The following is a 23,750-nucleotide window of genomic DNA, read 5'->3' as shown; positions in this document are numbered from 1 at the left end:
TTTTTCTTGGGCAGGATGGATTAAACCTGCTGATCTACTTTTTTGACAAGCCAAAAAGAAAAAAAAGGGGGGAAAAAAGAAGAAGAAAACATACACACCCAAACGAAAGGGGGACTTAACAATTGTGAAAACTATATTTCACGGGAATGGAAACATGTGGTCCCTTCTCACGTACTTTCCAGATCAAACGAAGTCAGTTTTTTGTTTCTGTTATACCTATTAGAAGCTCTGAAGAGCACAGAGGGTTCCTACCAGAAATTTTTAGATAAGAAAAAAAATAATAACCAATATCAAAATATTTTGGGGGGATGGACACTCTCAGGGGCACGTTGTTTTCCTTTCCTATAAACTTTGACTATTAATTATATAATATAATTTAAAGAAATAATACACATGCACGCAACCATATTTTAATCATTCAGTCACATTACAAAATTTCTTGAAATATCTAGAACATAGAACATGTAAATATGCGTAATTGTTAAAAAAAAACACTTTATGTAATGTAATAATTAGTACTTTTGCATCGCCTCGTGGTATCTTTTGCAATGCAAGGATTGTTGAATCTCCCACTTTACATTTGGGTACACGGTAGAACTATTTCAATCATGGGCGGATACAGGATTTGTGATTGGGGGGGGGGGGGGGTGGATAACTCCGTTCAGGTAGGGGGTCTGGGGGCCGCCTTAAGGCCCCCAGTCGGTCCAGGGCGAAGCCCTGATAGGGGCCCAGGGGGCGAAGCCCCCGGAAGCTCCTGGGTTTTCATGCATTTTAAGAGTAAAACCAGGCACAAAAATAATGGTATTGATTAGTTATGTACCCTATGATATTTCACTTTCTAAAAGAAAAAACACACACACAAACACACACACACAAACAAACCAAAAAACAACGAACAAATAAGATCAGATTTTAAAAATAGCATTTTACCTAGATATACAAGAAGTCACAAAAATCAGAATGTTTTTCAAAGTACATTGTCACTTAAGAGGGCTGGGTGGTTGTGCCCATTTTCAGACTATATTGATCTCCTTTAGAAGAAGAGCACTATATAAAGATATACAAAAATGATCAAATTTTAAAAGTAAAATGTATGAAATTTTTGTTTTCCAAATGATGGTTGACAGCTTAAGATATCATATCTAAAAAATTAAGTTTTAAGGTATTTATGAACGGTCGAAATTAACCAGGTGGTCGAAGTTACACCATACTTACCTATATCCTGGCGTTAAATTCCATTTATATGGAAAGATTATGAGATGTGTGTAATTAAAAAAAGTCTTCTATCTATGTAAGTAAATTACTGCATGGTTACACCATTTGATAAATAAATACATCAATCAGTGGACGGGTTTGTAACGTAGACCGTCTGACTTTAAATTCATTTATTTACCTTCGACCAGCCTTTAAATATTTCAGTAATTTTCCTTGCATCATGATAGGAAATTGACAAGTGCAGTCTACCCTTCAAACGAAATCGGGAGAAGTTTTCCGGTTTGAATAATTATGAGATAATATTCAGAGCCTAGGGAATGCAAGGTTTTCAGACTTGATTTTTAAGAAAACCGATACTTGGTCCTCAAATAAAATTACCATTTTTTAATTGACCATTAATTATAAAAACAAAGTATGGCATTATTAATATTAGTCATGTCATACTTTGAAAATTTTAGGGGGGGGGGGCGTGCGCCCCCCACGCCCCCCCCCCCCCTAAATCCACCAGTGTCAATTATCTTACTTTCATATATAATAATAGTGTAATACTTACCCAACTTCAATGTATACAAAAGCATGTACTGTAGATTATTTTATATACACATAATTATGTCCGTGCTTGTTGGTAATTGTATCAATCGTGTTTGTAATTTGTAAGGCCTAAAAGGGCCCTGATTTGAAAATAATCTGTCTACAGAAACAAATTGTTCAGTGTGTGTAAATTTAAGATATATCAGTTTTATATCTAAAATAGTTGAAACCAGTTCATTGTACGTATTTAAACATATTTGATCAGGGAAAATTCGACCTTTTTCCTACGTTTGTTTAAAATATATTGAAAAATGTATTATACATATTCCACCCCCCACCCCACCCCCACTTTCATTTAAAAGATGTAAGATCAGTAACTAGAATGTATATGTAATAAATTTGATGTTCGTAATGAAGCCACATTCATAAACATATTTACTACATGTAAGACAATAGTTAGTTCGATTTCTGAAACGTTTTATTTGCTAATCAGGCAAATACCAGTGTCGTTTCCACCTTCGATATTTTCCCTGACCAAAAATGCTGATCGGCAGGGACCACGTGTGTTCAAGTGCTAGTGACAATGTGTTTACCGTTGACACTAAATTCACAAATTGAATGATTATGTAACATGGGCATTTCCCACGCCTTGTTTGCACATCTCCTTTCTATAGCATTTGAATTGAGTATTATATATAAACTTGCAATTTTTAAAAAACGTTTCCTTAAGAAAAGTCAAGATATTCAAAATATGTTTTTGTTTTGTCTTCTTTTGTTTTTTGTTTTTTTTGTTTTGTTTTTTTTGAGGGGGGGGGGGGCGAAAAAGATATAACTTTTACTTTCAAACAACATTGACTATCATAAATTTATTATAATATAATTTATCATAAATAAATTAATTCAAATCAAATTCAATGAAGATAATTGGATACTAGTCTTTGTAAAGTGTCATGCAATGAATTACTGTAGTTCTTTTTTCTCAATAGTTATTTATTTACAGTTTACTATAATAGTGAACTGTATTCAACTAAATCGTAAGGGGCTTAAAAAGCTATGGTTGTTGACACAAAATAACAACCAGTTTTTAATATATATTTATTTTCAGGACGGATGCTTAACTTTTTTCAAGAAGACTTGTATAATTTTCTCATTTGAGTTATTAAAACTTTCACTAAAATTGTCCTGAGAAATGATAAATCATGGAAATATTGCTAATTGAATTTCAAAGGTACATGTATTAAGTATTGATAGAATTTTTTGATGACCATTTGAATTCTTAAAATTGGTATGTTGACTCAAGGCACTTGACTATTGGAACCCTGTCGTTCTTCTGTCGCCAGGATACGTTCCTGATAGAGGGATCCCCAGACTCGTAGAACGCCCTCCTCTTCCTGGGTGTAGTATTTTTCTATAATAGTAAATTCTCCTTTAGATGATGGTTGGCGCCCCCCCCCCCCCACTTTTTGTTGCTGTATTCCAGGTTTTGGACAGGTAAATAGGTTTTTTTGCTTGTCAGATTTTTTAGGAAGTTGCCCCCCCCCCCTCCCTTTTGAGACTGTTGCTACGGGCCTGGATCCCTAAGAGTTTTATTAATAAATAAGAAAAGTTCTTAAAATGAATAGTTTGAAAAATATTTGTGAGATTTTGTCTAGGGAATGAGGGAAGCTTTCATCTGAAATAAATATCCATGCAAATCAACATCTCTCCATAATTTTTTTTTCATTTTAGATATTGTTTGTCACTGAATGTTTACACCAAGAAAATGTTCAAGCACATGCACACATGGCAATTAAAAAATAAAGTACCTTCAGACAGATGTAAGATATTTTTCAATCAGAAAAGATGCTCATTTTTGGCTCAGATGAGCAATTAAATTCTTGAACTATGAACATGACAATGTTAAAAACAATGCACAATTTTAAAAGAAAATTTGAGAGTAATACAAAATGAAAATTTGAGGCTTTCAATACTTGTGTAACTTAATTGTATGAATTCATTTCTTTACCTTTAGAATTGAGCCAATTCTTAATACATATACTTAACAAAATTCTATATCTCTGCTACTGAGAACTATGTCTCAGTTTGGTTGGAAGATAAACATTTGCAAGGAAAGATAAAGATATGGAGTCAAGACTCTCAATTTCAGCCTTTTTTCCAAGTTCCAACAAAACATTGAGTTCCTTGTACAGAAACTGTGATTCAGAAACATACGGTCTTGCCAAAATGTTACTTATTTTACTTTTGTCTGATGGCTTTAGCTCTATAAGACTATTTTCTTTCAGTCGTAGACGTTGAATGTCGCTTGGTAAAACCCCCAGCCATTCCATATCAGGCACAGTCAACATGGGGGCCTCAAATGACAAAGAACGGGATCCAAATTTGTAAATGGACATAATCTCTATTCCATAAGGATCTGCATCCACAAGAATGAAAAATCTTGGAGAAAACTCTCTCCACAGTCTGTTTAAAAGCATTCTGGTGTTCATGTCAGGAAAACCTTTTCCTGTTACAATTATGCAAGGACACATCATTTCACAAAATCCCTCGCTTAATAAACGCTGGAAAATTGCATCCTTCTCTATGACTAAAATAAAATCAGCATCCGTTTGAATATGCTGCATTCCTGCAATATGACTAGGAACTTGGATCCCTGACATGGTCTTGCTACAGTCTACGTAGTTACCATCTACATCATAAAAAGACAAATTTCCTGCAATACATCCTTTTGAGGTAGCCAGCACATGTAGACGCCACCTTGGTACTTGTAGCATGCAGGAGATGTTTTCTAGAGCCTCGTCTAATGCTGTTTGGTTTCCAAACAATGTAGTGTCTTGGTAATATAAATCACGCTTGGTACAAAATCTGTCAGTCTGAATAAGACTATATACCATTGACAAAAGTTTTATCATCAAAGTGAATTTCTTTAGGGATAGTTTGGAATCAAAACGTACTGATGTCATTTTCATGGCATCATTGACACAGAGACCTACATTTTTGTCGTATGTAATGTTTTGCCAGGTTCCTCTGTTGAAATGGCTCAGAACTGGTGGCTTGTTGTCACTGATTTGCTGAATGACGGACAACATAACATCATCAATTCGAGATAGGATGGAATTATCGTCGATGTCAAAATCATGAGATGCCATCTGAAAAAAGCGTTAATGCCTTTTTTTAAAAAGCATTCCAAGAGTATAAGGTACAGCCTTTCGAACGACATGCACATACATTTACAGAGCCTGATTCATGATACTACCAATCTGAAAATGTTGCAAATTTACAATAATATGCTAGCCCTCGGATGATGCTCACTCTGTGAGTTGTGTTGTGGGATAAAATACCCCACTCACTTTCATATACTACCCTAGAAAGCTAAATCTACCTATAGGCCTAATGTTCTATATAAATGCCAAAATATAAAGATGAACATTTATGGAATGTTTTTTGAAATTAACTATTACTTCAAAGGCACGGCTAACAAAATCATTCTCTTAAGTACACATTATTGCACTTGAAAGAAAATATAAGAATTGTCCACAAATGGTATCGTTAACTTTTAACAACAATTTTCATACACCCACGGTCATAAGGCAGATTCTTAAACATAACTCTTTTTTTTAAATAAACATGAATTTTACATATTTTTCGTTTTCTAATGTTGTGTATAGATAGGTACAGCAGTAATCTTGAAGTCTGGTACCAAGTTCAAATTCAGGAGGAAATTTTTCGTATACAGGGCATCCCTACTTATTCTTAAAAATAAGTGTATACGAAACAAGTGCATATCGTTATGGAAGTTAATTTTCTGCAATTGAAAGTTGAAATTCTCGGCAAAAGATATAATTCACGTTTGTTTTAAGATTTTTATCAGAAGTCTTAAGTATTTCAAATCAATATAATAAATGACACATTTTTAAGTGCTCAATATTGTTTCATACCTTCTATTAAATATCGTAAAAAGTTCGAACTTCGAGTCGTCTGCTAGATAATTATACATACCGGATGATCATACCTCGAATGTAAAATATAAATAAACTGGAAGATAGTCCGGAAAATAAACTATGCTTAAAAAATGTAAACTCTCCGTTCAGTATAAAGCATGGTCAAAGGAACGGCGGGGGGGGGGGGGTATAATTTTGCTGATATATACATGTATAGTATAAAAACAAAGCTACTTTATGCTTGTGTCCCTTCAATGACCCCCATTTTTTTTTTTTTTTTGCTATTAAAAGAATTTTTGCTTTGTAGTGCCCCCCCCCCCAAAAAAAATTATAGTAAAAATGCCCCCCCCCCCCCCAACTGAAATTCTTCCTACAAAGACATTATTTCCCCTCTCCTTTAAAAAAAAAATATTTTAGATATCCAGCTTTCACACTGTACTTGAAGCTAAATAGACCGACATAGTTATGGGCTGATATTGGGCCTATTCTCTATTGAGAAGTTGATGGCTCGTTTTAATACTCCCCCTTGAGGGGGAGTATTAAAACGAGCCATCAACTTCTCAATAGAGAATATTAAAACGAGCCATCAACTTCTCAATAGAGAATAATATTGGGCCTAAAATATAATGTTTTATTTACACGCCGTGGTAGAAGGGCAATTAAATGAACCCTTGTCTGGTGCCTCCCACTTTGAATTCTCCCCTTCTGGTTGAACAAATAAAGTAAATATTTCATGCCAAACCCTCGCGAGAAACATTATTGGCTTATCGTCAACATTTCTACAAATCCACGGAAAAGCTTACCGATTTTGGCGCGCATTGATCAACATCAACTGTGACAACTGTGACGTAAAGCGCATAGGTAAATTTAACGTCATTTGATATGAATGTGTTTGGAATTTGTTAGGTTCATATGACCAGGTAAGTAAGCAAGTAGACTATATTAAATATAATAGGAGGGGGGCGTTGATTTGATCTTTTCTAAAGTAAAATAGCAATGAATTCCTCATACCGGAATTCTAAAACACTAGTTGTTCCATGCGTTTCGAATCTAACCTCTCCCGGATATTTGCTGATAATATATTTTTTTTCTTAAAAAAAAAACCTTCAAATTATTTCAACAAACAGCAATTTTTAAGATAAGAGATATGTAAAATTAAATTTGCAAAAAAAAAAAAAAAAAAAAAAAAAAAAAAAAGATGAAAAATGCGCGTTGCTATGGGGGATGCAGGATGAGGCTGTTGCGTTGTGGCAACAGCTCATAGTTACGGTGCCATTCAATAGTGAACGGACGTGCAAAATAATCTCTGCGATAAAACTAAAAGTTGACAATGAAACGACGACTTTCATTGGAGGACTCTTGTACAGAGCGGGATGCAATGGTATCAGTTACCTACATAAATACTATTTTGATTTAATCATTCTCGAAATATGAAGTTAATCACAGAAATTAATTCTATACAAGACAACCAGTGGGTCGACCCTGCAAAAAATTCTTGCTTAACTAACATTTCATCATTTCCCTTGTAAAATATAACACCTTTCCCTTTCCGAATATGTGCAGTTAAGTAGTAGTCAACACAGTAAGTTAATTTATATTGAAACACCACCGCATCCTCTTGTAAATCGTAGGTCCTGTTTATATGTAGCGATATTTCACTGCTGGAATTATTTTGGTTGAGACAAAAGAGCTTTCGGACATTTGAGGTATTATTTAATGCCTCCAAATAAAAATATGCTGTATATTGTAGGCAAAAAGAAGAAAAATTAGACGAGGAAAGAAGGGCAGGAGGAAACATCGTCCTCATCAGCCCATCGCCTCGTCTCAGGTCAGTCCTCAAAATGAACAGTGTGCGTCTACAAAAAACACAATTCACTGCGACAGTGAGACTGCAGACAAAATGGTTACTGAGGACTTTGCAAATCTCCAGAAAGTATGTGATGCAGGGACTGTCAGTGAAGTTCCTGGGTCGGAACCATCTGCTGCTAACACGCTTTTTATAGACACTCTTTCAACCACTGACTTTCTTGGAGAATTGAATGACTTGAGCAGTATTTATACTCTAACAGAACTGTCTCCCAAGGATCAGCCTTTCAATGTAGTAATGGATGGCTCTTCCATGTATCTTGTGGGCCTTCAAAACCATGTGTACCTATCTATGGTTCAACAGCCTCCTAATTCAGACGGACAAATGTTCTGCACTGTGGAACACAATACTGACCATCTTCGTCAGCACGGTGACAACACCAACTGTTCAGTAAGTCTCTCTCTCTTTTCTCTCCATCCCTCTCTTTCCTTCTCTCTTTCTCTCTTTGCGTTTGTATTATATGTATACAAATCTGTTTTCTATCCCCTCTCTTCTCGTCTTTATTAGCAACAGTTCACGTCCAAGTCTTTTCCTGATAAAATGAAGGAAAGGATTGAGAACTGGGTAAGACTCGTGCAGACAAACTGTTTTTTCATTAGTAGTAAAAGCGACCTCACAGAAATATTTTAACAGCAATATGCAGGCTAGCAATATTTCACAAGTTGTCATTTTAAAAATCTAATAAAGATTCTCACCAAAATGAATATGCTGTTTTTTTCAGTATTATGCGACCATGGATGTTGATCGCAGAGAGGTTCATCAACTGAAATTCCCCTCTCACTTGGTAAGTGGTTTTCTTTATCATGCAATTGTCATATTGTAATTTTTGAATTTATCGGGTGGTAGTAAATACAAAAATTACAATATGACAACTTGTTGTCATATTGTAATTTTTGTATTTACTACCACTCAGTTAATTCAAAAATTACAATATGACACAATAATCTTCGGAAACCAAGATGTTCACCTTAAAGTCCAGAAATAAATTTATAAAAAAAAATAATACCTAATTTCTCTGACTGTGTGGAAGAGCAATATAAACCGATCCTTGTATATTTAAACTCACTTTGAAAAAAAAAATCATTTATTTTCTTTTTAGCTGGAATGGTCAGAGCGAGTGAAATTTAGCCATGAGCGCAAGTGGAATCCGCTAGAATACCTAGAGCCAAACTACAGCAAGTTCAGTTTCTAGTGAGGAGATTCCTCGAGTGTTCAGAGACCAGTGTCAGACAATTTTGGCTCAGCTGAGTCATTAATATGACTATTATGAGTATTCCACTGCTTTTTTTTTAATTCTTAAATCAGATCATGCATGTATTACCAATTTTGTAAGGTTTTAAGCATGAGGTACGAGAGTCCATTCGTGTCATTTTTATTCATCTTGCATGCCTGACCACGTTCTTATACACGAAACCTTGGCGATTACTTTGTTTTGAATAACTAATTGAAGACAAGTTTCTTTAAGACCCGTTGCAGAAAACAATGTCAGTCATACAGAGGAAAAGATACAACATTCTTTGTATAAGACCGAGAGCTGAATTAGGAACTAAAAAAAATGGACAAAAATCTCTTTCTGGCCAAAGAGTGGCGTCATGAAATCGCCCACACACGAGTAATTTAATCTAGAGTCTGAAAATGAAATGGCTCACTGCCAGTTTATGAGCTCTATTCAAAAAAGGTCTTTTTTTTTCCAGATGTTTGAGCAGTATTTGTATCTATGAAAGAAAGTCGCGTTCTTTTTTTTTTTAGCATAGTAACTGCATCTCACTGGGGTAATTCTTTTCTTTATTTGCAAAAGCATAAACATGAAATTTTTTGATACGTTCGTTTAGGCCAAGGTACCTCTTGCATCTGCATGTTGTAATTACTTGTAAATATTTGATTGACATAATAAATTAGATATTGACATAACTATTTTGTAGTTTTTTTTTTAAATCGTCCTTTGTACTTTTCAAATTAACTACATGTACTTAATTTGTGTTATAGAATGACACAGGACATTTTCCAAAGTCTTACGATTTACCTTTGGTTTTATCGTGTTACAATGATATTGGAACAAGCTTCAATGAGGGGTCTATAGAAATACATTTGTAATTTACCTAGAACAACAAACTTCTGAGTGTTGCTTATGATAAGCAATATTAACTTCCATTGCTCGTACTTTGAGTGAAATGTACAGATCTTCGCTAGGCAGGGCCCGCGGGGTTTTCAGTCCGCTCTGCTTCCCATAAATGAGCGACAGAAAACCCTTGACTAGCAAAGATGTGTATAGATATATTAAAAAAATGTGCTTGCTCCTCTAATGATCAAAATGTCTACAAGATATGCCACACGATCGTCACCAGCAGTGTTCTGGAAAGGGGTGTGTGGGCCCAAACCCAGTTTTATTTAAATCTTTATAACCACGATAGGGCACAAATTTGCATAAGATGAACTTAAAGAAGCCTGAATGCTTTGATTTGTTGGCAGTATAAAATACTAACAACCTTATGATAGATACTTTTATTTGTTTCAATAGATGTGTAGTCTGCCAATCTAATTAAAATTAGATCTTGCATCCGCTCCCCAATTTTCCACGCGACATACGGAAAACCGGGGAGAAAATGGAAGATCTGAATTTATTTAGATTTGTAGTCTGCATGTCTTTTTGTGTGAAGGATTTTGCAAAGTAAAACAAGTTACAATATTTCCCAATGTATAGGTTGGTCCGTCATTGACAAGTGTTTGGTTATAATTCTAAGGCGCTTACATAGGTGCTTGAGGACAGGACCCCCCCCCCCCCCCCGATATAGACCCCGGGCTGTTTCGACTTTTTTGTCATAAGTTATAAGTTATCATATTTGTGATATAATCCATACCATCAATTCGAAAGATTTATACCTAAAACAAACATTTCATAAAAATTTCTACACACTCTCTAATTAGATAGAAAAATCTACAGGATTAGCTAGTGGGTAGAAATTTTCATAAAATGTTGGTTTTAGAAAAATTTTCGAATTGATGGTATGGATTATATCACAAATATGACACTGGCAGATAATTTATGACAAAAATTTCGAATCGGTCTATATGAAGGGGGGGAGGGGGGGGGGTTCCTATGAAGACAAATGCAGGAAGAGGGAGAAAACCTATAGGCTCCAATTTCTGGGATCAGATAATTCAATGTGAATCACGGCCAGTTTTACTGGGAACTTGGTGTAAAATAAGCTATTAAGTATGGTTTTTATATTTGTTAAGTTTTATTCTTATGAACAGGGATAAGTACGCAGTATGGTCTCTGAATTGCATTACAATAATATGATTTCTTCATACATCTGAATATGAAAATTCAATGTGAATCACGGCCAGTTTTACTGGGAACTTGGTGTAAAATAAGCTATTAAGTATGGTTTTCATATTTGTTAAGTTTTATTCTTATGAACAGGGATAAGTACGCAATATGGTCTCTGAATTGCATTACAATATGATTTCTTCATACATCTGAATATGAAAATTCTTGAAACTGACGTTTCTTTGACAGCTTGACTTTAATTCATTGGCTAAGTTTAAGCTGTGAGATGTAACCATGATACATTTCAAGTCTTGAGTAATAACATACAGCATTAAAGAATTCATTCCAGCCAAAAATTCCGAATTAATGGTCGAGACAAAGTTTCACTACAATAGTTAGCCATTGCAAAAACAACGTTCTTCATCCGTAGAACTGGAATGGTTTCAAATCTAAAAATCCGCACTTTTGTTATTCTAAAAATTGTACATTTCTAGGCATTTTCCAGTTCTCTCAATAATTTTTTAAGAATTAACAAGTTTTAATTCCTCCATCAAATCTACCCCTCCTTGGAAAATTTGGATATTTCTGGAAGCATGCTACCCACTTTTTGTAACAGGAGAACCTTGCCTTACACATGTATTTTTAACTGATCATTGATACTGATCTTACGCCATTAAAAACACTTCAAACAATCCCTCAATCTGATTAAAGCTGGCAGTCTCCAGGTGGCATATAGATAAGGCTGGACCTCATTGCTACGGTGAACCAATTCAATCTGATCCCCAGAGCCATATATAGATAAGCTGGGGTCCCTGTCACATTACAGAGAATAGACCTCTATCATTTATATGAATAATCTGGCTAAACAATCTCTGTTGATAATGTTTATTAAATTCTTTTATTATTTCAGTTATAAGTTAACAATAATGCTGGACTATATTAGATCAAGATAATTGATAAATCATTACAATCAAACTTTTTTTTTTAACTTTAGTTTTACCCACGCTCCACAGTGTTAACACCTCTTAAGCACAAATATATGTTCATTTATTGATGGTACCATAATCTTATCTGGAAAGAAGCTTATTTGAAAATTGTCATTGATGAAAAATATGACTAATAATTTTTTCACTTGTTGTTCAAATCCAGGTAGGTATGAAGTGGATCTGTTTGATACTGTCAGAAATGTAGAAGACATAAATTACAATGTACTAATATTTATTCACCATGTACTTGATTCATTCTGTTTTGTTGCAGTAAATGTAAAACAGTTTAGTGATATTAGAGGGCTAATATTTCTTCCGGACATGTGTAGCCTAGAAGATTATAAGTACTTATAGAACAACACCTGAGAGCTTAAGGGTGGTTGTACTTCAGAGCAGTTGGAAACCATCATTGTGCTGTTGACAAGGTCACATTCTATTTGGAATGGCAGCGATAAGGTGGCATCTCTTCCATTTTCTCAATATTGATCTGTCGATCACTGTTGGTTAGCTGTGATATTGATAAGCTATATAAGAACAAAAATAATTTTTATCACAAAGAATGTTTGAAAAAAGAAAGAAATGTGTAATTTGACATTAAACAAATCCAAGATCAATCAAAGATTTTAGCTGAGACTTTAAGGTATACAGTTATTCAATTTCAATGAAAAAAAATCTTGGATTATTTTTCTGAAAGGCCTGCTATTAGCTGATAGAATTAAAGATCTTTATGTTATCAGTTGTTTGACATGACTTAGGAAATTAAAGACCAAGTAAAATTAATGGGCAATTATCGTAAATAATGTGAGTAAATGCTTGAGTAGGTGTTTCATACGTCATAATAATAAGGGAGTTATTTTTCTCCAATTAGACTTTTCTATATAACTACTTTATGCATTGAACATTTCAATTTTTTAGAATATTGATAATATAAAAACTGACAAATTGCCTGCCATTACTAATATTAAGAGCATCCAAATAAATATGGCACAATTTTAAATTCAAAGACCAAAGAAGATTTGAAACTATAATGATAATTTGACAGATTTTGAAGAATAGTTCAATACATTCCAATTTTAATATCTGATAAATCTCTGATATGTGTATAATTTTATATAATTGTCGAACTCTAGTAAGCAATTTGAATAGACAGACAAGTAACCATAGGGAGGGAAAAGCATTAAATTTTCAGTTCTTGTTCAACCTAATTGTCCGTTGTAAAAACCGAGAAAACAAAATGGCACTGAGATGCACCTCATTGAAATACAGTCAACTCTCAATATCTTGAACATGGTTGGACTGTCAAAAACTGAAATATATCCTCAGGTGTGAGATATCAATCTTGAGATGCTAACTCATGTATTCAAGACCAGTGGGTGTTCACCCAAGTTTTGACAGATCGAGGTTCCAGATACCAAAATCCCTGTTTTTACTAACATTAATGATCTACAACAATTTATACTTTAGCTTTAGTGCATCCTGCTAGTTTGGATGTCAGAGTTGAAAAATATGAAATTCACCATTACAGCATTTATTTCCAAAATTGAAAAAAACAGAAGATTTTTGCCAGATAACCATATTTGTCCTTAAAAATTCTCAAAATTCTGATGTAAACTGAAAGGTTCTTCTCAGTGCTACTCAGTGTTTTACAATCTAAAATAAAATGGACTTCATCTGCTAATTGACATGAGTTGTATAATTTACGCAGTTTTTCATTTAATGGAATTATTGACTAGGGATGTGCGATTTTATTGGTATACCGGTATATCGCGATTTTTTATTGCGTGATACGTATCGTGATACGTATACTAAAATACCGGTATTTGGTACATAACTATAAATTCCGGAAATTATTCGTTTATTTGTTGAAACTGTTAAATGGCAATTACTGGAAGTGTAAAAAAAAATTGAAAACAATTAAAGAACTGCATCCAAACATGCTTTATATTAAATAAATAAAAATTTAAAAAGTAAAGGTGTGTTTTATAGCATATTTTAAAGAAATATTACGGAAATTCATTTGAAATAATAGTAAAAATTCTGTGTAAAAATATCACGATTTATCGTGATATTTTTGGGAAAAAATCGTGATATATCACGATACGAAATTTTTGCCGATACCCACCCCTATTATTGACCATATACCAGTCTAAACATGTACTTTGATGTGTTTAGTGTAAATCTAACCATTTCAGTCAAGTTATAATTTACTAGACTAATCTAATAAGCCTCTTCTTTTAACCAATTTTCAAATATCTTGGGTGCTAAGTAGGGTGAATATGGTATTTTTCCTTTTTCTTTAAGAACCTATTCTCTTTTTCAGTTTATTGCTGTTTCATTCTAAGCTTAAATATTTAATTTTTAGACTCTTAATATATACTTTATATTCACAAAGAGTACAAAAAAAATGAAATTAACATTTACTTGAAAAATCTCCCCCACTTGCATTCTGACATTGATCAAACTAATCAAGATGTATATTAATTCATAATGTTCACTCCAAGTTAATTATCACATACATTTCTGTAGAGTACATTGCACTATTCATTTATCAGGCAACAAAAAGTCCTAGCATTTAATTACCTACTTTAAAAAGCAACTTGAAAGCAAATGTAAATTGGGCTGATCAGGTGAATTGATTCAGATATGGCTGACTAGAGCAAGAAATTCTCCCTTTACATATTTTCATGTCCTTGCAGAGAAATGGCTTTTCCCGATGATTGATTTTGCCCATGTACTCCTGAGAGCCGATCATTGAATGGGGACTTTTAAAAATATGTTGTTGCAACATATCTATTGTCACAATGGAGATAGGATCAACTTTCCATACACAAAGACAGGCAAATTCTTAACCAGTGTGTTAAAGCTTCAAAAAGACAATAGAAATGCAGAGAGAAGGTGATTTAATTCAAAGACTGTCAACTCTATCATGGGTCACAAGTTTGTTTTAGAGAGGTTGTCTCCTTTCTAAACTAATGATTGGACAAAGATCTCATTCTGCAGATGATACAGTGTTTATATAACAGTGCTGTGACAGCAGTTCTATCTTGCAACATGGAAAACCAACGGAATACTTCAAAGAGGGTCGTGGAAAATTTTACATAATTAGATACCATTATTCAGATGGAAGTAAAAAGGTTTGTTTTCATTTCAAAAGAATAACTATGATAATCTGTTACTAAAGTTCTGTTTCATGTCTAGATAAGGTTGTTCAAAGAAGTTGTTTCTATGAACTTAATAAAGTAAAAAATGAATTTGTATGTCCAATCGAGCTTTGCATCAAAAGTTTATAATTAAATTAACTTCTTTTATAGTTAAAAAAAGGTCTGCTTGAACATTATTTATTTATATGAAATTTCTGTAATTTTCTTGACTGAAACTTTTTACAAATTTTACACCTTTATATTGTCGATCAAAGAACTATCATAAAAATTAGCACAACTCAAGTTACTCAGAACAAACATTTTTATTTGTCCTTTTTAAAATTTTGTTGACTTTTGACCCTTCATCATTTTCATATAACAGACACTTGTAGTCCTTTCTTGGACATTACGTTAGGGAAAAAAAATAAACCCTTGACATAGCAATAGCAACCTTGAAGTCAAAAAGCATGTAATTTAATTCCATTGTCCAGTTTTCATTGAAACGCAATAACGTGTTTTTGTTTCTTAACCAAATCTTGTCACAGTAATCTTGTCTTAAATGTAGATTTTATGGTTACCCATGATCGGCTTAAAATTTAATAAGATTGACAAACAAAACTAAATTTTTCTGAGGCTTATATTTCAACCTGTTTCTTCTAAATGGAGAATGTCAATATGAGAGTATATATTTAATTCATAGATTCTTCACTGTAGAAAATTAAACTAAGCAGAGTTTAGAGAGATAAGTATCTTTTAGGAATGGAAGAATTTTAATTGCCATGACTTTGTATTCTTTTCTTAAAAAGTTAAGATGGCGGGATGCTAATTATGTATAGCCTTGAAAAAGAATTTATTTCCACATTTTAATGTCAGATGGAAAACAGACAGACATGAGCATATACATCAATATGTGCTTGCTTGCATTGCATACATGTATCAGTATTCAAAAAATCAACTTTATGATAATTAATTTGTGAAAATTTGAAAAAATATTCCTTAATCACAGGTAGTGACCTATAATGTCTTTTTAAAATAATATTTCAATACTCCTTTCTGAACTCAAAATGAAAAATAAATAAAATTTTGAGTCCATTCCAGTTATTACTGGTACATATCAGTTGTCTATCATTTAGAATATGTCTTTGAGAGATAATTGTTTCACTGCTATTAGTAAATAAAGCACCAGTAATGTTGTCTCACTGACACTGTGAAGTCTCTAAAGAATGCAAATTAAAAGTTTTCCTTTTGAGTAAACATATTAAGTTTAGATATATTGATCTATTTCTATATACTCTTAAAATAGTAATTATGATCAGTATTCTACTGATTGTAAATATACGTGTTGAGTACAACAGATCCTGTATGTACTAGTATACAGTATAACTTGTTAATAGTACAAAGTTTCAACATGGATATATCAAATTTATGGAAATAAATTTTTTTTCAATCCCCAACAAAATTCTTAACAATTTAATTCCTTCAAATGTTATGGTTATAATGAACTCAAATAAAACAAATTTAAGGATATAGTGAATTGATTTTGTGTCCTGTAGAGGTAAAATAACAAAATAAACCACTTTTATAACAAATCTTTTACGATCACAAAATTTTATTATTTTTTGCAGGTATTTTTTATTGAAATTTAATTCATGCAAGTTTTGCATATAATACTTCCCTGCTTGAACATATTTGGTTATACTTGAAGGGAAATCGTGCATGTAAATTCCCTATAAATATACTTGAACAAATTCGTAATACAGATATTATAAAGAATTACTGATATAGGAAAGTAATTAGGCCTTCACTATAACCGGGTTTTACTGTAAACATGTTAAAGAAATGATTTGACTATAAGCCACTGGATTAAATCTAATCCTACTGATTTAAAAGTCAATTTCTCATTATTGTTTTCTTTGAGAAACATGTCAGCATGGCCTCCACCAGTAATTTTAAGCCTTATTAGTGAAAATTTTTTTTCTTATTAAATCTCATGTAAGAAATTAAAAAAAAAATTACCAGGTACAAAAAGAGGAGAGTTCACAACCGTAATTGTTTCACTGTTTTTCAAGAGCATTGTATCGTTCAATGTGCAAAACAATGAAAATATTCTGTTTATTATCTACAAGTAGCTAGGTGTACATTCTTTTGATTTTATGCAAAACTTCATTTCTCTTTTGACTATTGTATTCACTTATTTCTCTTTAAAAAAAAAATCTTTTTTTTTTTAAAAAAAAAATGACATTTGACTCTTCTTCACTTTATGTGCTCTTTCTGAATTCTTGATTAAAGAAAAGGGTACCATCTTTATGTCTTAATTAATAGGAAGACTTGATCTTCCGTTATCTCTTTCCAAGTTTATTCCTTCTAGTATATAACCCAATGCAATCTTTTTTGTTCAAAAAAGGGGATTTGTTCCAACCAAAATCTATGATTGCAATAGCAAAATAAAAGGTTTGTTTTTTTTATATTTGTGTTTTTTTGCAAGTCAATAACTTGATAATAAGCATTCATTGCCTAATTCTGCAACATGTTAACATGAGGAAAAGCAATTATCCACAGGAAGTTTTATTTCTGATAGATTAGTTTTGTTACTTACATAAATTCATAAAATCTATCTTAAATGATCAATAATTTTCACGGATGTGAATAATTGATCACCCACCCCTTTACAATCAAAATCATCTTGTTTGTCATTTCTATTTCAGAAATGTTGTTTAAATATTGACCATTCATCAAGTGCTCATGATCAATACATAGTATAACAATGAATATTACCTCAAACTTTTTCTTTGGGAGAATTTAGCGATTCTTTACAGGTATAAAACAAATATAATTGCTCTTGATAGATAGACGAAAGACATACAAGTTTGTTTACATAATACCTGAAACATACGAAAATGATATTTTGTCAAGATTTATTTTACAGCTATTTTGACCCCTATCAATATTTTCTCTTCTGTTTTTAAAGGCTTAAGCAGATATCGAATTTTAGTGCCAGCCAGTCAATTTTATTTGAAGAATGTGGTAACGGATATTTCAAATGACCATTGGGGGCCCAATTCATATCACTTCTAAGGGATAGATTGACAGTGTGCACCTTCAATTCCCAGCACTGGCACTTACCTGTGCAGTTTGAAACTGAGACTATACCTTTAAAAGAATGTCAAAGGGGGGTTTAAGTCTGACAGGAAAAGAATAAACTCCTGCTTTTGGCAGTCATTTGGAACTTTGAAGTTTTGAAGTTACTGAAAGTAGATCTTATAATCAATGAAATTGGACAAGTTACAAGGAAACAGTTGAGTGGTGAAAGTACCTGGGGGAGATTTTTTTGTGTTGATACAAACTCATAGGAATTGTTCAGTAATCTCTAAGGTGCTTTCTGACTTTTTAAATTTTTTCCCAAGGTGAGGCTCTATGCATTCTGAGTGTGCAGGATCTGATGAAATTTGTCCCACTATCACCTAAGGTGATCAGTGCACCATATATATATATTTAGATAGTTCATTGGGAATTTAGAATGCTAGTGGCTGAAGAGGAACTTTGTTAGAGATTTTTGACTTCGGCAGATATGATTGAGAAGCGGTATGTTTTAATCTTATACGTCATGTTAATTTGAACAAATTAAAAAAAAAAGGATAACATTTATTCAAACATTCGATTCTTATTATTGCATTATGGATGCAGAAACTTCACTGGATATGATGATCATGCATCCATCTTATTCTTCAATGTTTGTAATTTCTATAGATATAAAAGTTCTCTCATACATTTACTTATTGAAATATTAGTATTTAACTGTTTGTGCTGAAAGCATTGTAATAGAGTAAGGAAGATAGTTAATCTCGGAATCTTTTAATTAAATGGTGAGGGATCATATGTACACATTCGTAAATCTCCTTCGATTTTTGTTGTCAATGAATGTCTGACTCAATTTTACTAAGGGCGATAGAATTCATGGCTTGTAATTCGCACAATGGAGGCAATTTTGTGAATAAAAAAGGCATAACACTTAAGTCTGCATGTTTTAGTTAAGATTTTTGGATGAATTGGGATAAAGCTTACTTTTAAAATCAATATTGTAATGAATAGGTGATAAATTATAAAATTCATAATGGTGGTTGGTGGTATTGTACATACATGAACTTGAGCTTTCAAAGAAATCAAACTGTGTTTAAAAGGTAAAATGATTTGTGGGAACATAAAATTGAGAGAATTTTATAAAAATTAGTCAGATCAATTCAATGATGACTTCATGCCCTTGATAAATAATCTGTTTAAATACTGTTGCCAGAATTTGCATGGTCTGACTTGAAGTTTAATTTTTTTAATACAATGTATAATCTTTGGGGTTACAGTTATTGGAGATATTTTGCAGGTTCATGTATTTTCTTACTTAAATTTTGCCCTAAATATATGATTTACAGACCAAATGAATTTATTGCCTGGTATTCATTTTTTTCACACGTATTTTTGTTGGATTTATGTGTAATTGGTCAATGAAAAATCATTCATAAGTGTGCATGCATGCTCATTAGAACATTATCAGTCAAAAAGAGCTTCACCTGGCAGTCTTCATTTAATTTGCCAAATACGTAAATTCAGCATCCTTCTTTTATACAAAACTGAATGTTTAATTTCAGGCCAAAAAGCAGCCGAGGCAGGGCTAAGTCTGCTACTGCAAATAACAGAGGCCAGTTAAGGATGGGGAAAGGTAAACCCCAAAATGGCCCCACTAAAGTGGCCTTTAACAAGGATCCTCTGGCAGTGCCTCGTCCCCACGTACCTGAGAGGCAGAACCTAATTTCACAGACAGACATGGTGATCAACTCTCCACCAAATGACCAACTCCAGAGGCTTCTAAAAGAGAAACCTGACATTCATCCAAACACTAGAGACTTCTTTGACCTAATGATAGAACGTCAATATAGTAAGATTAAGAAGATGCTTAAAGAGGGAAAAGTGGACGTAAACTCTCGTGATACTGACAATCATTTACTTCCGACTCCGTTACTTATTGCTACAGAACTCAACGATGTAGAGCTTGTAAAGTTACTACTGAAAGCAAAGCCAAAACCTGCCAATGTTAATGATGAAAACATCAAAGGAAGAAGACCCATCTGGTAATTGTTCTAATCATTACAAATCATACAATTCATTAACACTGAATAAAATGTTTCCGTTTTCTGTATGTAATTTTGAAAATACTTTAATTGGCATATCATATGCAGTTGCAATGACAGAATTCTCCACATTCTGATCAGTAGCTTGATGTAATTCTTTTTTTTTTTTTATCTTGAATCTTTAATTCCTTTATTGCTGCATCCTTTGTGTACATTTTTAATCTGTAAAAAGAAAAAAATTCATTCTGAATATCTATGTCTGTGAATGTCTAAATTCATACATTGCCTTAAATTACTTCTTACACTGTTGCAAATAGATTTATTTTGAAATAGTGAACAGTACAGCTGTGTATCCTGAGGAAAAAAGTATCATATTTCAAAAAAATATCACAATATATCATATATGATATATCCAGTTTTTACATTTGGTGGTTTTTCCATAACTGTTTTTTTTTTATATTAAGGAAGGAAAATTTAATGCCAGCATTTTTTTTTTCCCAAAATTATCTTATTCTAAGAGTCTTTTGAACTTTCTAAAACCCAACTATTAAAGCTAAATAAAAATTTGAAATTTTTCTTTTTAATTGCTAGAGAAAGAAATTTTACTTTTCTTTTGGATTTTTAATGAGTTCCACCATATCGTTTACGCATATACTCTCCTTATAAGGCCAAAACCTGATCATTGTACTTTTGGAAAGTATTGTAAAACATTGATACTTCGATATTGACTCCTTCTGCATCACAGTACAACAATGTACTGATGTAGTGTTACACCCCTGGTAAGCAGTTTGACTAATTTTCAGGTGGGCAGCTAGATGGGCCAATGAAGAAATCACAGATCTGCTACTGAACTGCAGTAAACAGAAATGTGAAGTCAATTTTGTTGATAAAGAGTCAGGTACGCAATATGCTGATCATTATATCCCATAAAATTGCTGTAAATACTTGGAACAGTATGTTGTAGAATTTAAAGTCAAACACCATCATTTAGCCTTTTGTGTTCTAAAAGAGTGCCTACCCATAAATTGCTGCAACTAAAATTTGGTATATTTCTGACCTTAACATATTACATGTAATGGTTATCAATAGGCATATTAATCAATTTCATATAGTATTTGTACAAAAGTACATATATAATGTATTTTAGCAATTATGTAAAGTACCTGATTGAAGAAGACCAGTATTTTAAAATTAAAAGTCACTCAAATACAGATTACTAATTGTATACCTGTATTTTGGATGTCTATACAGCAACCTTCGACCAGAGTTAGTACATGTATTACTATTTGGTACACATATTCTTTAAAAATACTAATGATTTTCCCCACAGGATGTGCTCCCCTTTACAGAGCCATTTTGTCCAATGCTGTCAAAATAGTCCAGCTTCTGATTCACGCTGGAGCGGACATAAATCTCAGGATTCTAGGACTAGGTGTTGGTGCTGAAACTCCCCTAATCAAGTAAGACTCTGAGGAGATCTTCTTTTCTGAAATTACTCATTTTTCTATATGGAAGTAAAGTATGATAAATGCATTTATATATTTAGAATAACAAAATAAAATTATTCATTTTTCAGAGCTATTCAAAAGGACAACAAAGAAATTTGTGAGTTGCTTATAAATTCTCTTTGCAAACTACATGCCAAAACAACAAGTGGACTGAATGCCTTACATTATGCTGTAGCATATCGTAGATATGATATCTGTGAACTCTTGCTGGAAAATGGAATCAAGATCAACTCCAAGAGCCCATCTGGAGTGACTGCCATGACAGTTGCTGTGGAGCAGCAGATTCCTGCAATGGTGAAATTACTTCTGGAGTATGGTTATCGCATAGACAAAAAGTACAAGTGGAAAGAGACCCCTCTCCAACACGCCATTAATATTCATTCTGAGGAATGTGCAGTTACTTTGATTCATTATGGTTGTAGTTTGGTCCCTGATGCAAAATGGAGAGGACCATCATACTTTTTCATGGCTGTAAATGAAAATCAGATGAAGGTACTCAAATTCATGGTGGCATTAAAACCAACATTTCTCAATGAAAAATGGCTACAGCGAAAAAAGTGGCCTGTTTCTATATACAGAAGGCCAGATATAATTGAGTGGTTAGAAAAAGAATCTCAACGAGTGCAATCTCTTAAGGAACTGTGCCGTGGACGCATCTTTCATTATCTTGGTAAATTTGGCATTAAAAAAATAGACAGTCTTCAGTTGCCAGAAACTATGAAAGATTACCTTAGATACAAAGAATTCATCAAAGAAAAATACTATGTTCGTAAAAAATTGGACTTGAAATGTTGCCCTTTTGAATGCCCATCTTACTGTGCCAACAAACGCTGCCTCCCAATTGAGATATCTTCTTCAGAGGAAGATAGTGAATCCAGCTCAGGGGAGGAAGAACCCAACAAGGGAACTTTCTGCAAGATCTGCATGATAACACATCCCCCTGACATGACAGATAACCTACACCATCAACCGATTGGTTACAATGGTAGGAAGTGACATCACATGGCAAGATAAACTCCACCATCAAATCATTGCATATGGTTACAGTGGCAGGAAGTGACATCACATGGCAAGATAAACTCCACCATCAACTCATTGGTAACAGTGGCAGGAAGTGACATCACATGGCAAGATAACCTCCACATCAACCCATTGGTTACAGTGGTAGGAAGTGACATCACAATATGGCAAGATGAACTCCAGCATCAACTCGTTGGTTATAGTGGCAGGAAGTTACATCACGTGGCAAGATAACCTATCATCAACCTATTGGTTACAATGGTAGGATGTGACATCACATGGCAAGATAAACTCTACCATCAACCCATTGGTTACAGTGGGAAGGCATCACATGGCAGAGATCTGGCCATGCAAATCGTACACCAGGATACCATTCTTTTCTTTCATTTTGCAAGAATAAAGATAATGTACACTGGACATTTTAGATAAAGTAACTGAAGAGATTCATCCATGATCTTGTATTTACACAGAACAAGTGTAAATTGCAGTGCAATATTAGATTGTTATTTCTTGAACTGTGTCTGTCTTACTGATATTTTTATTGAAAATGTATAAATTTAAAACGCATTTTACATGAAACTTCAATACCTGAAAATTCCTCAACACTTTATCAACGAAAAGCAACATAATAACTAGGATTGCTCATGTCTCTATTCTTACAAATTTTTTTTTTAATTATTCTGTGTTTTAGATGTTCTGGCCCTTGCAATTCTTGAAATAAAAAGAAAAGATAAATGATATTACCAAAAGTATCAAAGGAAGCTTAAATAATTACATGTCATTTGCTACATGACATTTTAACATAGACATTTGAGTAAGGTATTTGCCTACAAAATATTTTATTGCATATATATTTGTTTAGGTATAAATTTGGGTGCATGGTAATACATGTACAAAACTGGTTGAATTTAATTCTTTTCCTTCAAACAATTATTTTTCAAGATTAAGCACTGACAACACAATCTTGTTGCATCAGCATTTATTGATTGTTGCATCTTGTTCTTATTTCTCTGGAGTTGAGATTAAATGTTATATTTAAACTGTTAAATATGTTGATCATTATTAAAATTTATGTTTCAATGGTAGTCTTAATTTTGTCATTATAGAACACCACTTCAAGAATTTCAGTAATTCAACAATAAAACATATTTCAT

The 23,750-nt window shown here is 33.1% G+C and overlaps 3 protein-coding genes across 5 annotated transcripts; 2 read left to right on the top strand and 1 right to left on the bottom strand.

Annotated features, from left to right (window-relative positions):
- Nucleotides 1–3,589: 3,589 nt before the first annotated feature.
- Nucleotides 3,590–5,735, bottom strand: LOC133188824 (meiotic recombination protein SPO11-like). Its single transcript, XM_061324308.1, has 2 exons — nt 5,682–5,735; nt 3,590–4,892 (listed from the first exon to the last, which is right to left on the bottom strand). The coding sequence occupies exon 2, from the start codon at nt 4,890–4,892 to the stop codon at nt 3,807–3,809; it is 1,086 nt and encodes a 361-aa protein (XP_061180292.1). The 5' UTR covers nt 5,682–5,735; the 3' UTR covers nt 3,590–3,806.
- Nucleotides 5,736–6,977: 1,242 nt separating this feature from the next.
- On the top strand, nt 6,978–9,461 carry LOC133188823 (uncharacterized). Of its 2 annotated transcripts, XM_061324306.1 has the most exons (5): nt 6,978–7,065; nt 7,435–7,941; nt 8,059–8,115; nt 8,273–8,335; nt 8,651–9,461. In XM_061324306.1, exons 1-5 carry the CDS (start codon nt 7,015–7,017, stop codon nt 8,741–8,743), a joined length of 771 nt encoding a protein of 256 aa, XP_061180290.1. In that variant the 5' UTR covers nt 6,978–7,014; the 3' UTR covers nt 8,744–9,461. The 2 variants fall into 2 exon arrangements, with proteins under 2 accessions (XP_061180290.1, XP_061180291.1); XM_061324307.1 differs by lacking the exon at nt 8,059–8,115.
- A 5,181-nt stretch (nt 9,462–14,642) lies between these two features.
- Nucleotides 14,643–22,585, top strand: LOC133188822 (putative ankyrin repeat protein RF_0381). Of its 2 annotated transcripts, XM_061324304.1 has the most exons (5): nt 14,643–14,942; nt 19,589–20,068; nt 20,872–20,966; nt 21,399–21,528; nt 21,645–22,585. In XM_061324304.1, the coding sequence occupies exons 1-5, from the start codon at nt 14,929–14,931 to the stop codon at nt 22,570–22,572; spliced, it is 1,647 nt and encodes a 548-aa protein (XP_061180288.1). In that variant the 5' UTR covers nt 14,643–14,928; the 3' UTR covers nt 22,573–22,585. The 2 variants fall into 2 exon arrangements, with proteins under 2 accessions (XP_061180288.1, XP_061180289.1); XM_061324305.1 differs by lacking the exon at nt 14,643–14,942 and having other exon boundaries at nt 19,575–20,068.
- The last annotated feature ends 1,165 nt before the right edge of the window (nt 22,586–23,750 follow it).

This window comes from Saccostrea echinata, unplaced genomic scaffold (genome assembly GCF_033153115.1).
Source record: "Saccostrea echinata isolate AGI-Se365-2 ecotype Australia unplaced genomic scaffold, CSIRO_AGI_Sech_v1 ptg000016l, whole genome shotgun sequence".
Taxonomy (NCBI): domain Eukaryota; kingdom Metazoa; phylum Mollusca; class Bivalvia; order Ostreida; family Ostreidae; genus Saccostrea; species Saccostrea echinata.
This window is presented reverse-complemented; position numbering and strand designations above follow the sequence as displayed.

Coding starts and splice junctions, on each gene's coding strand:
- LOC133188824 (XM_061324308.1), bottom strand. CDS start 4,892: ATGGCATCTCATGATTTTGACATCGACGATAATTCCATCCTATCTCGA.
- LOC133188823 (XM_061324306.1), top strand. CDS start 7,015: ATGAAACGACGACTTTCATTGGAGGACTCTTGTACAGAGCGGGATGCA. Junction 7,942..8,058: donor GTGACAACACCAACTGTTCA/GTAAGTCTCTCT, acceptor CGTCTTTATTAG/CAACAGTTCACGTCCAAGTC. Junction 8,336..8,650: donor TGAAATTCCCCTCTCACTTG/GTAAGTGGTTTT, acceptor TTTTCTTTTTAG/CTGGAATGGTCAGAGCGAGT.
- LOC133188822 (XM_061324304.1), top strand. Junction 20,069..20,871: donor AAAGGAAGAAGACCCATCTG/GTAATTGTTCTA, acceptor ACTAATTTTCAG/GTGGGCAGCTAGATGGGCCA. Junction 20,967..21,398: donor TTTTGTTGATAAAGAGTCAG/GTACGCAATATG, acceptor TTTTCCCCACAG/GATGTGCTCCCCTTTACAGA.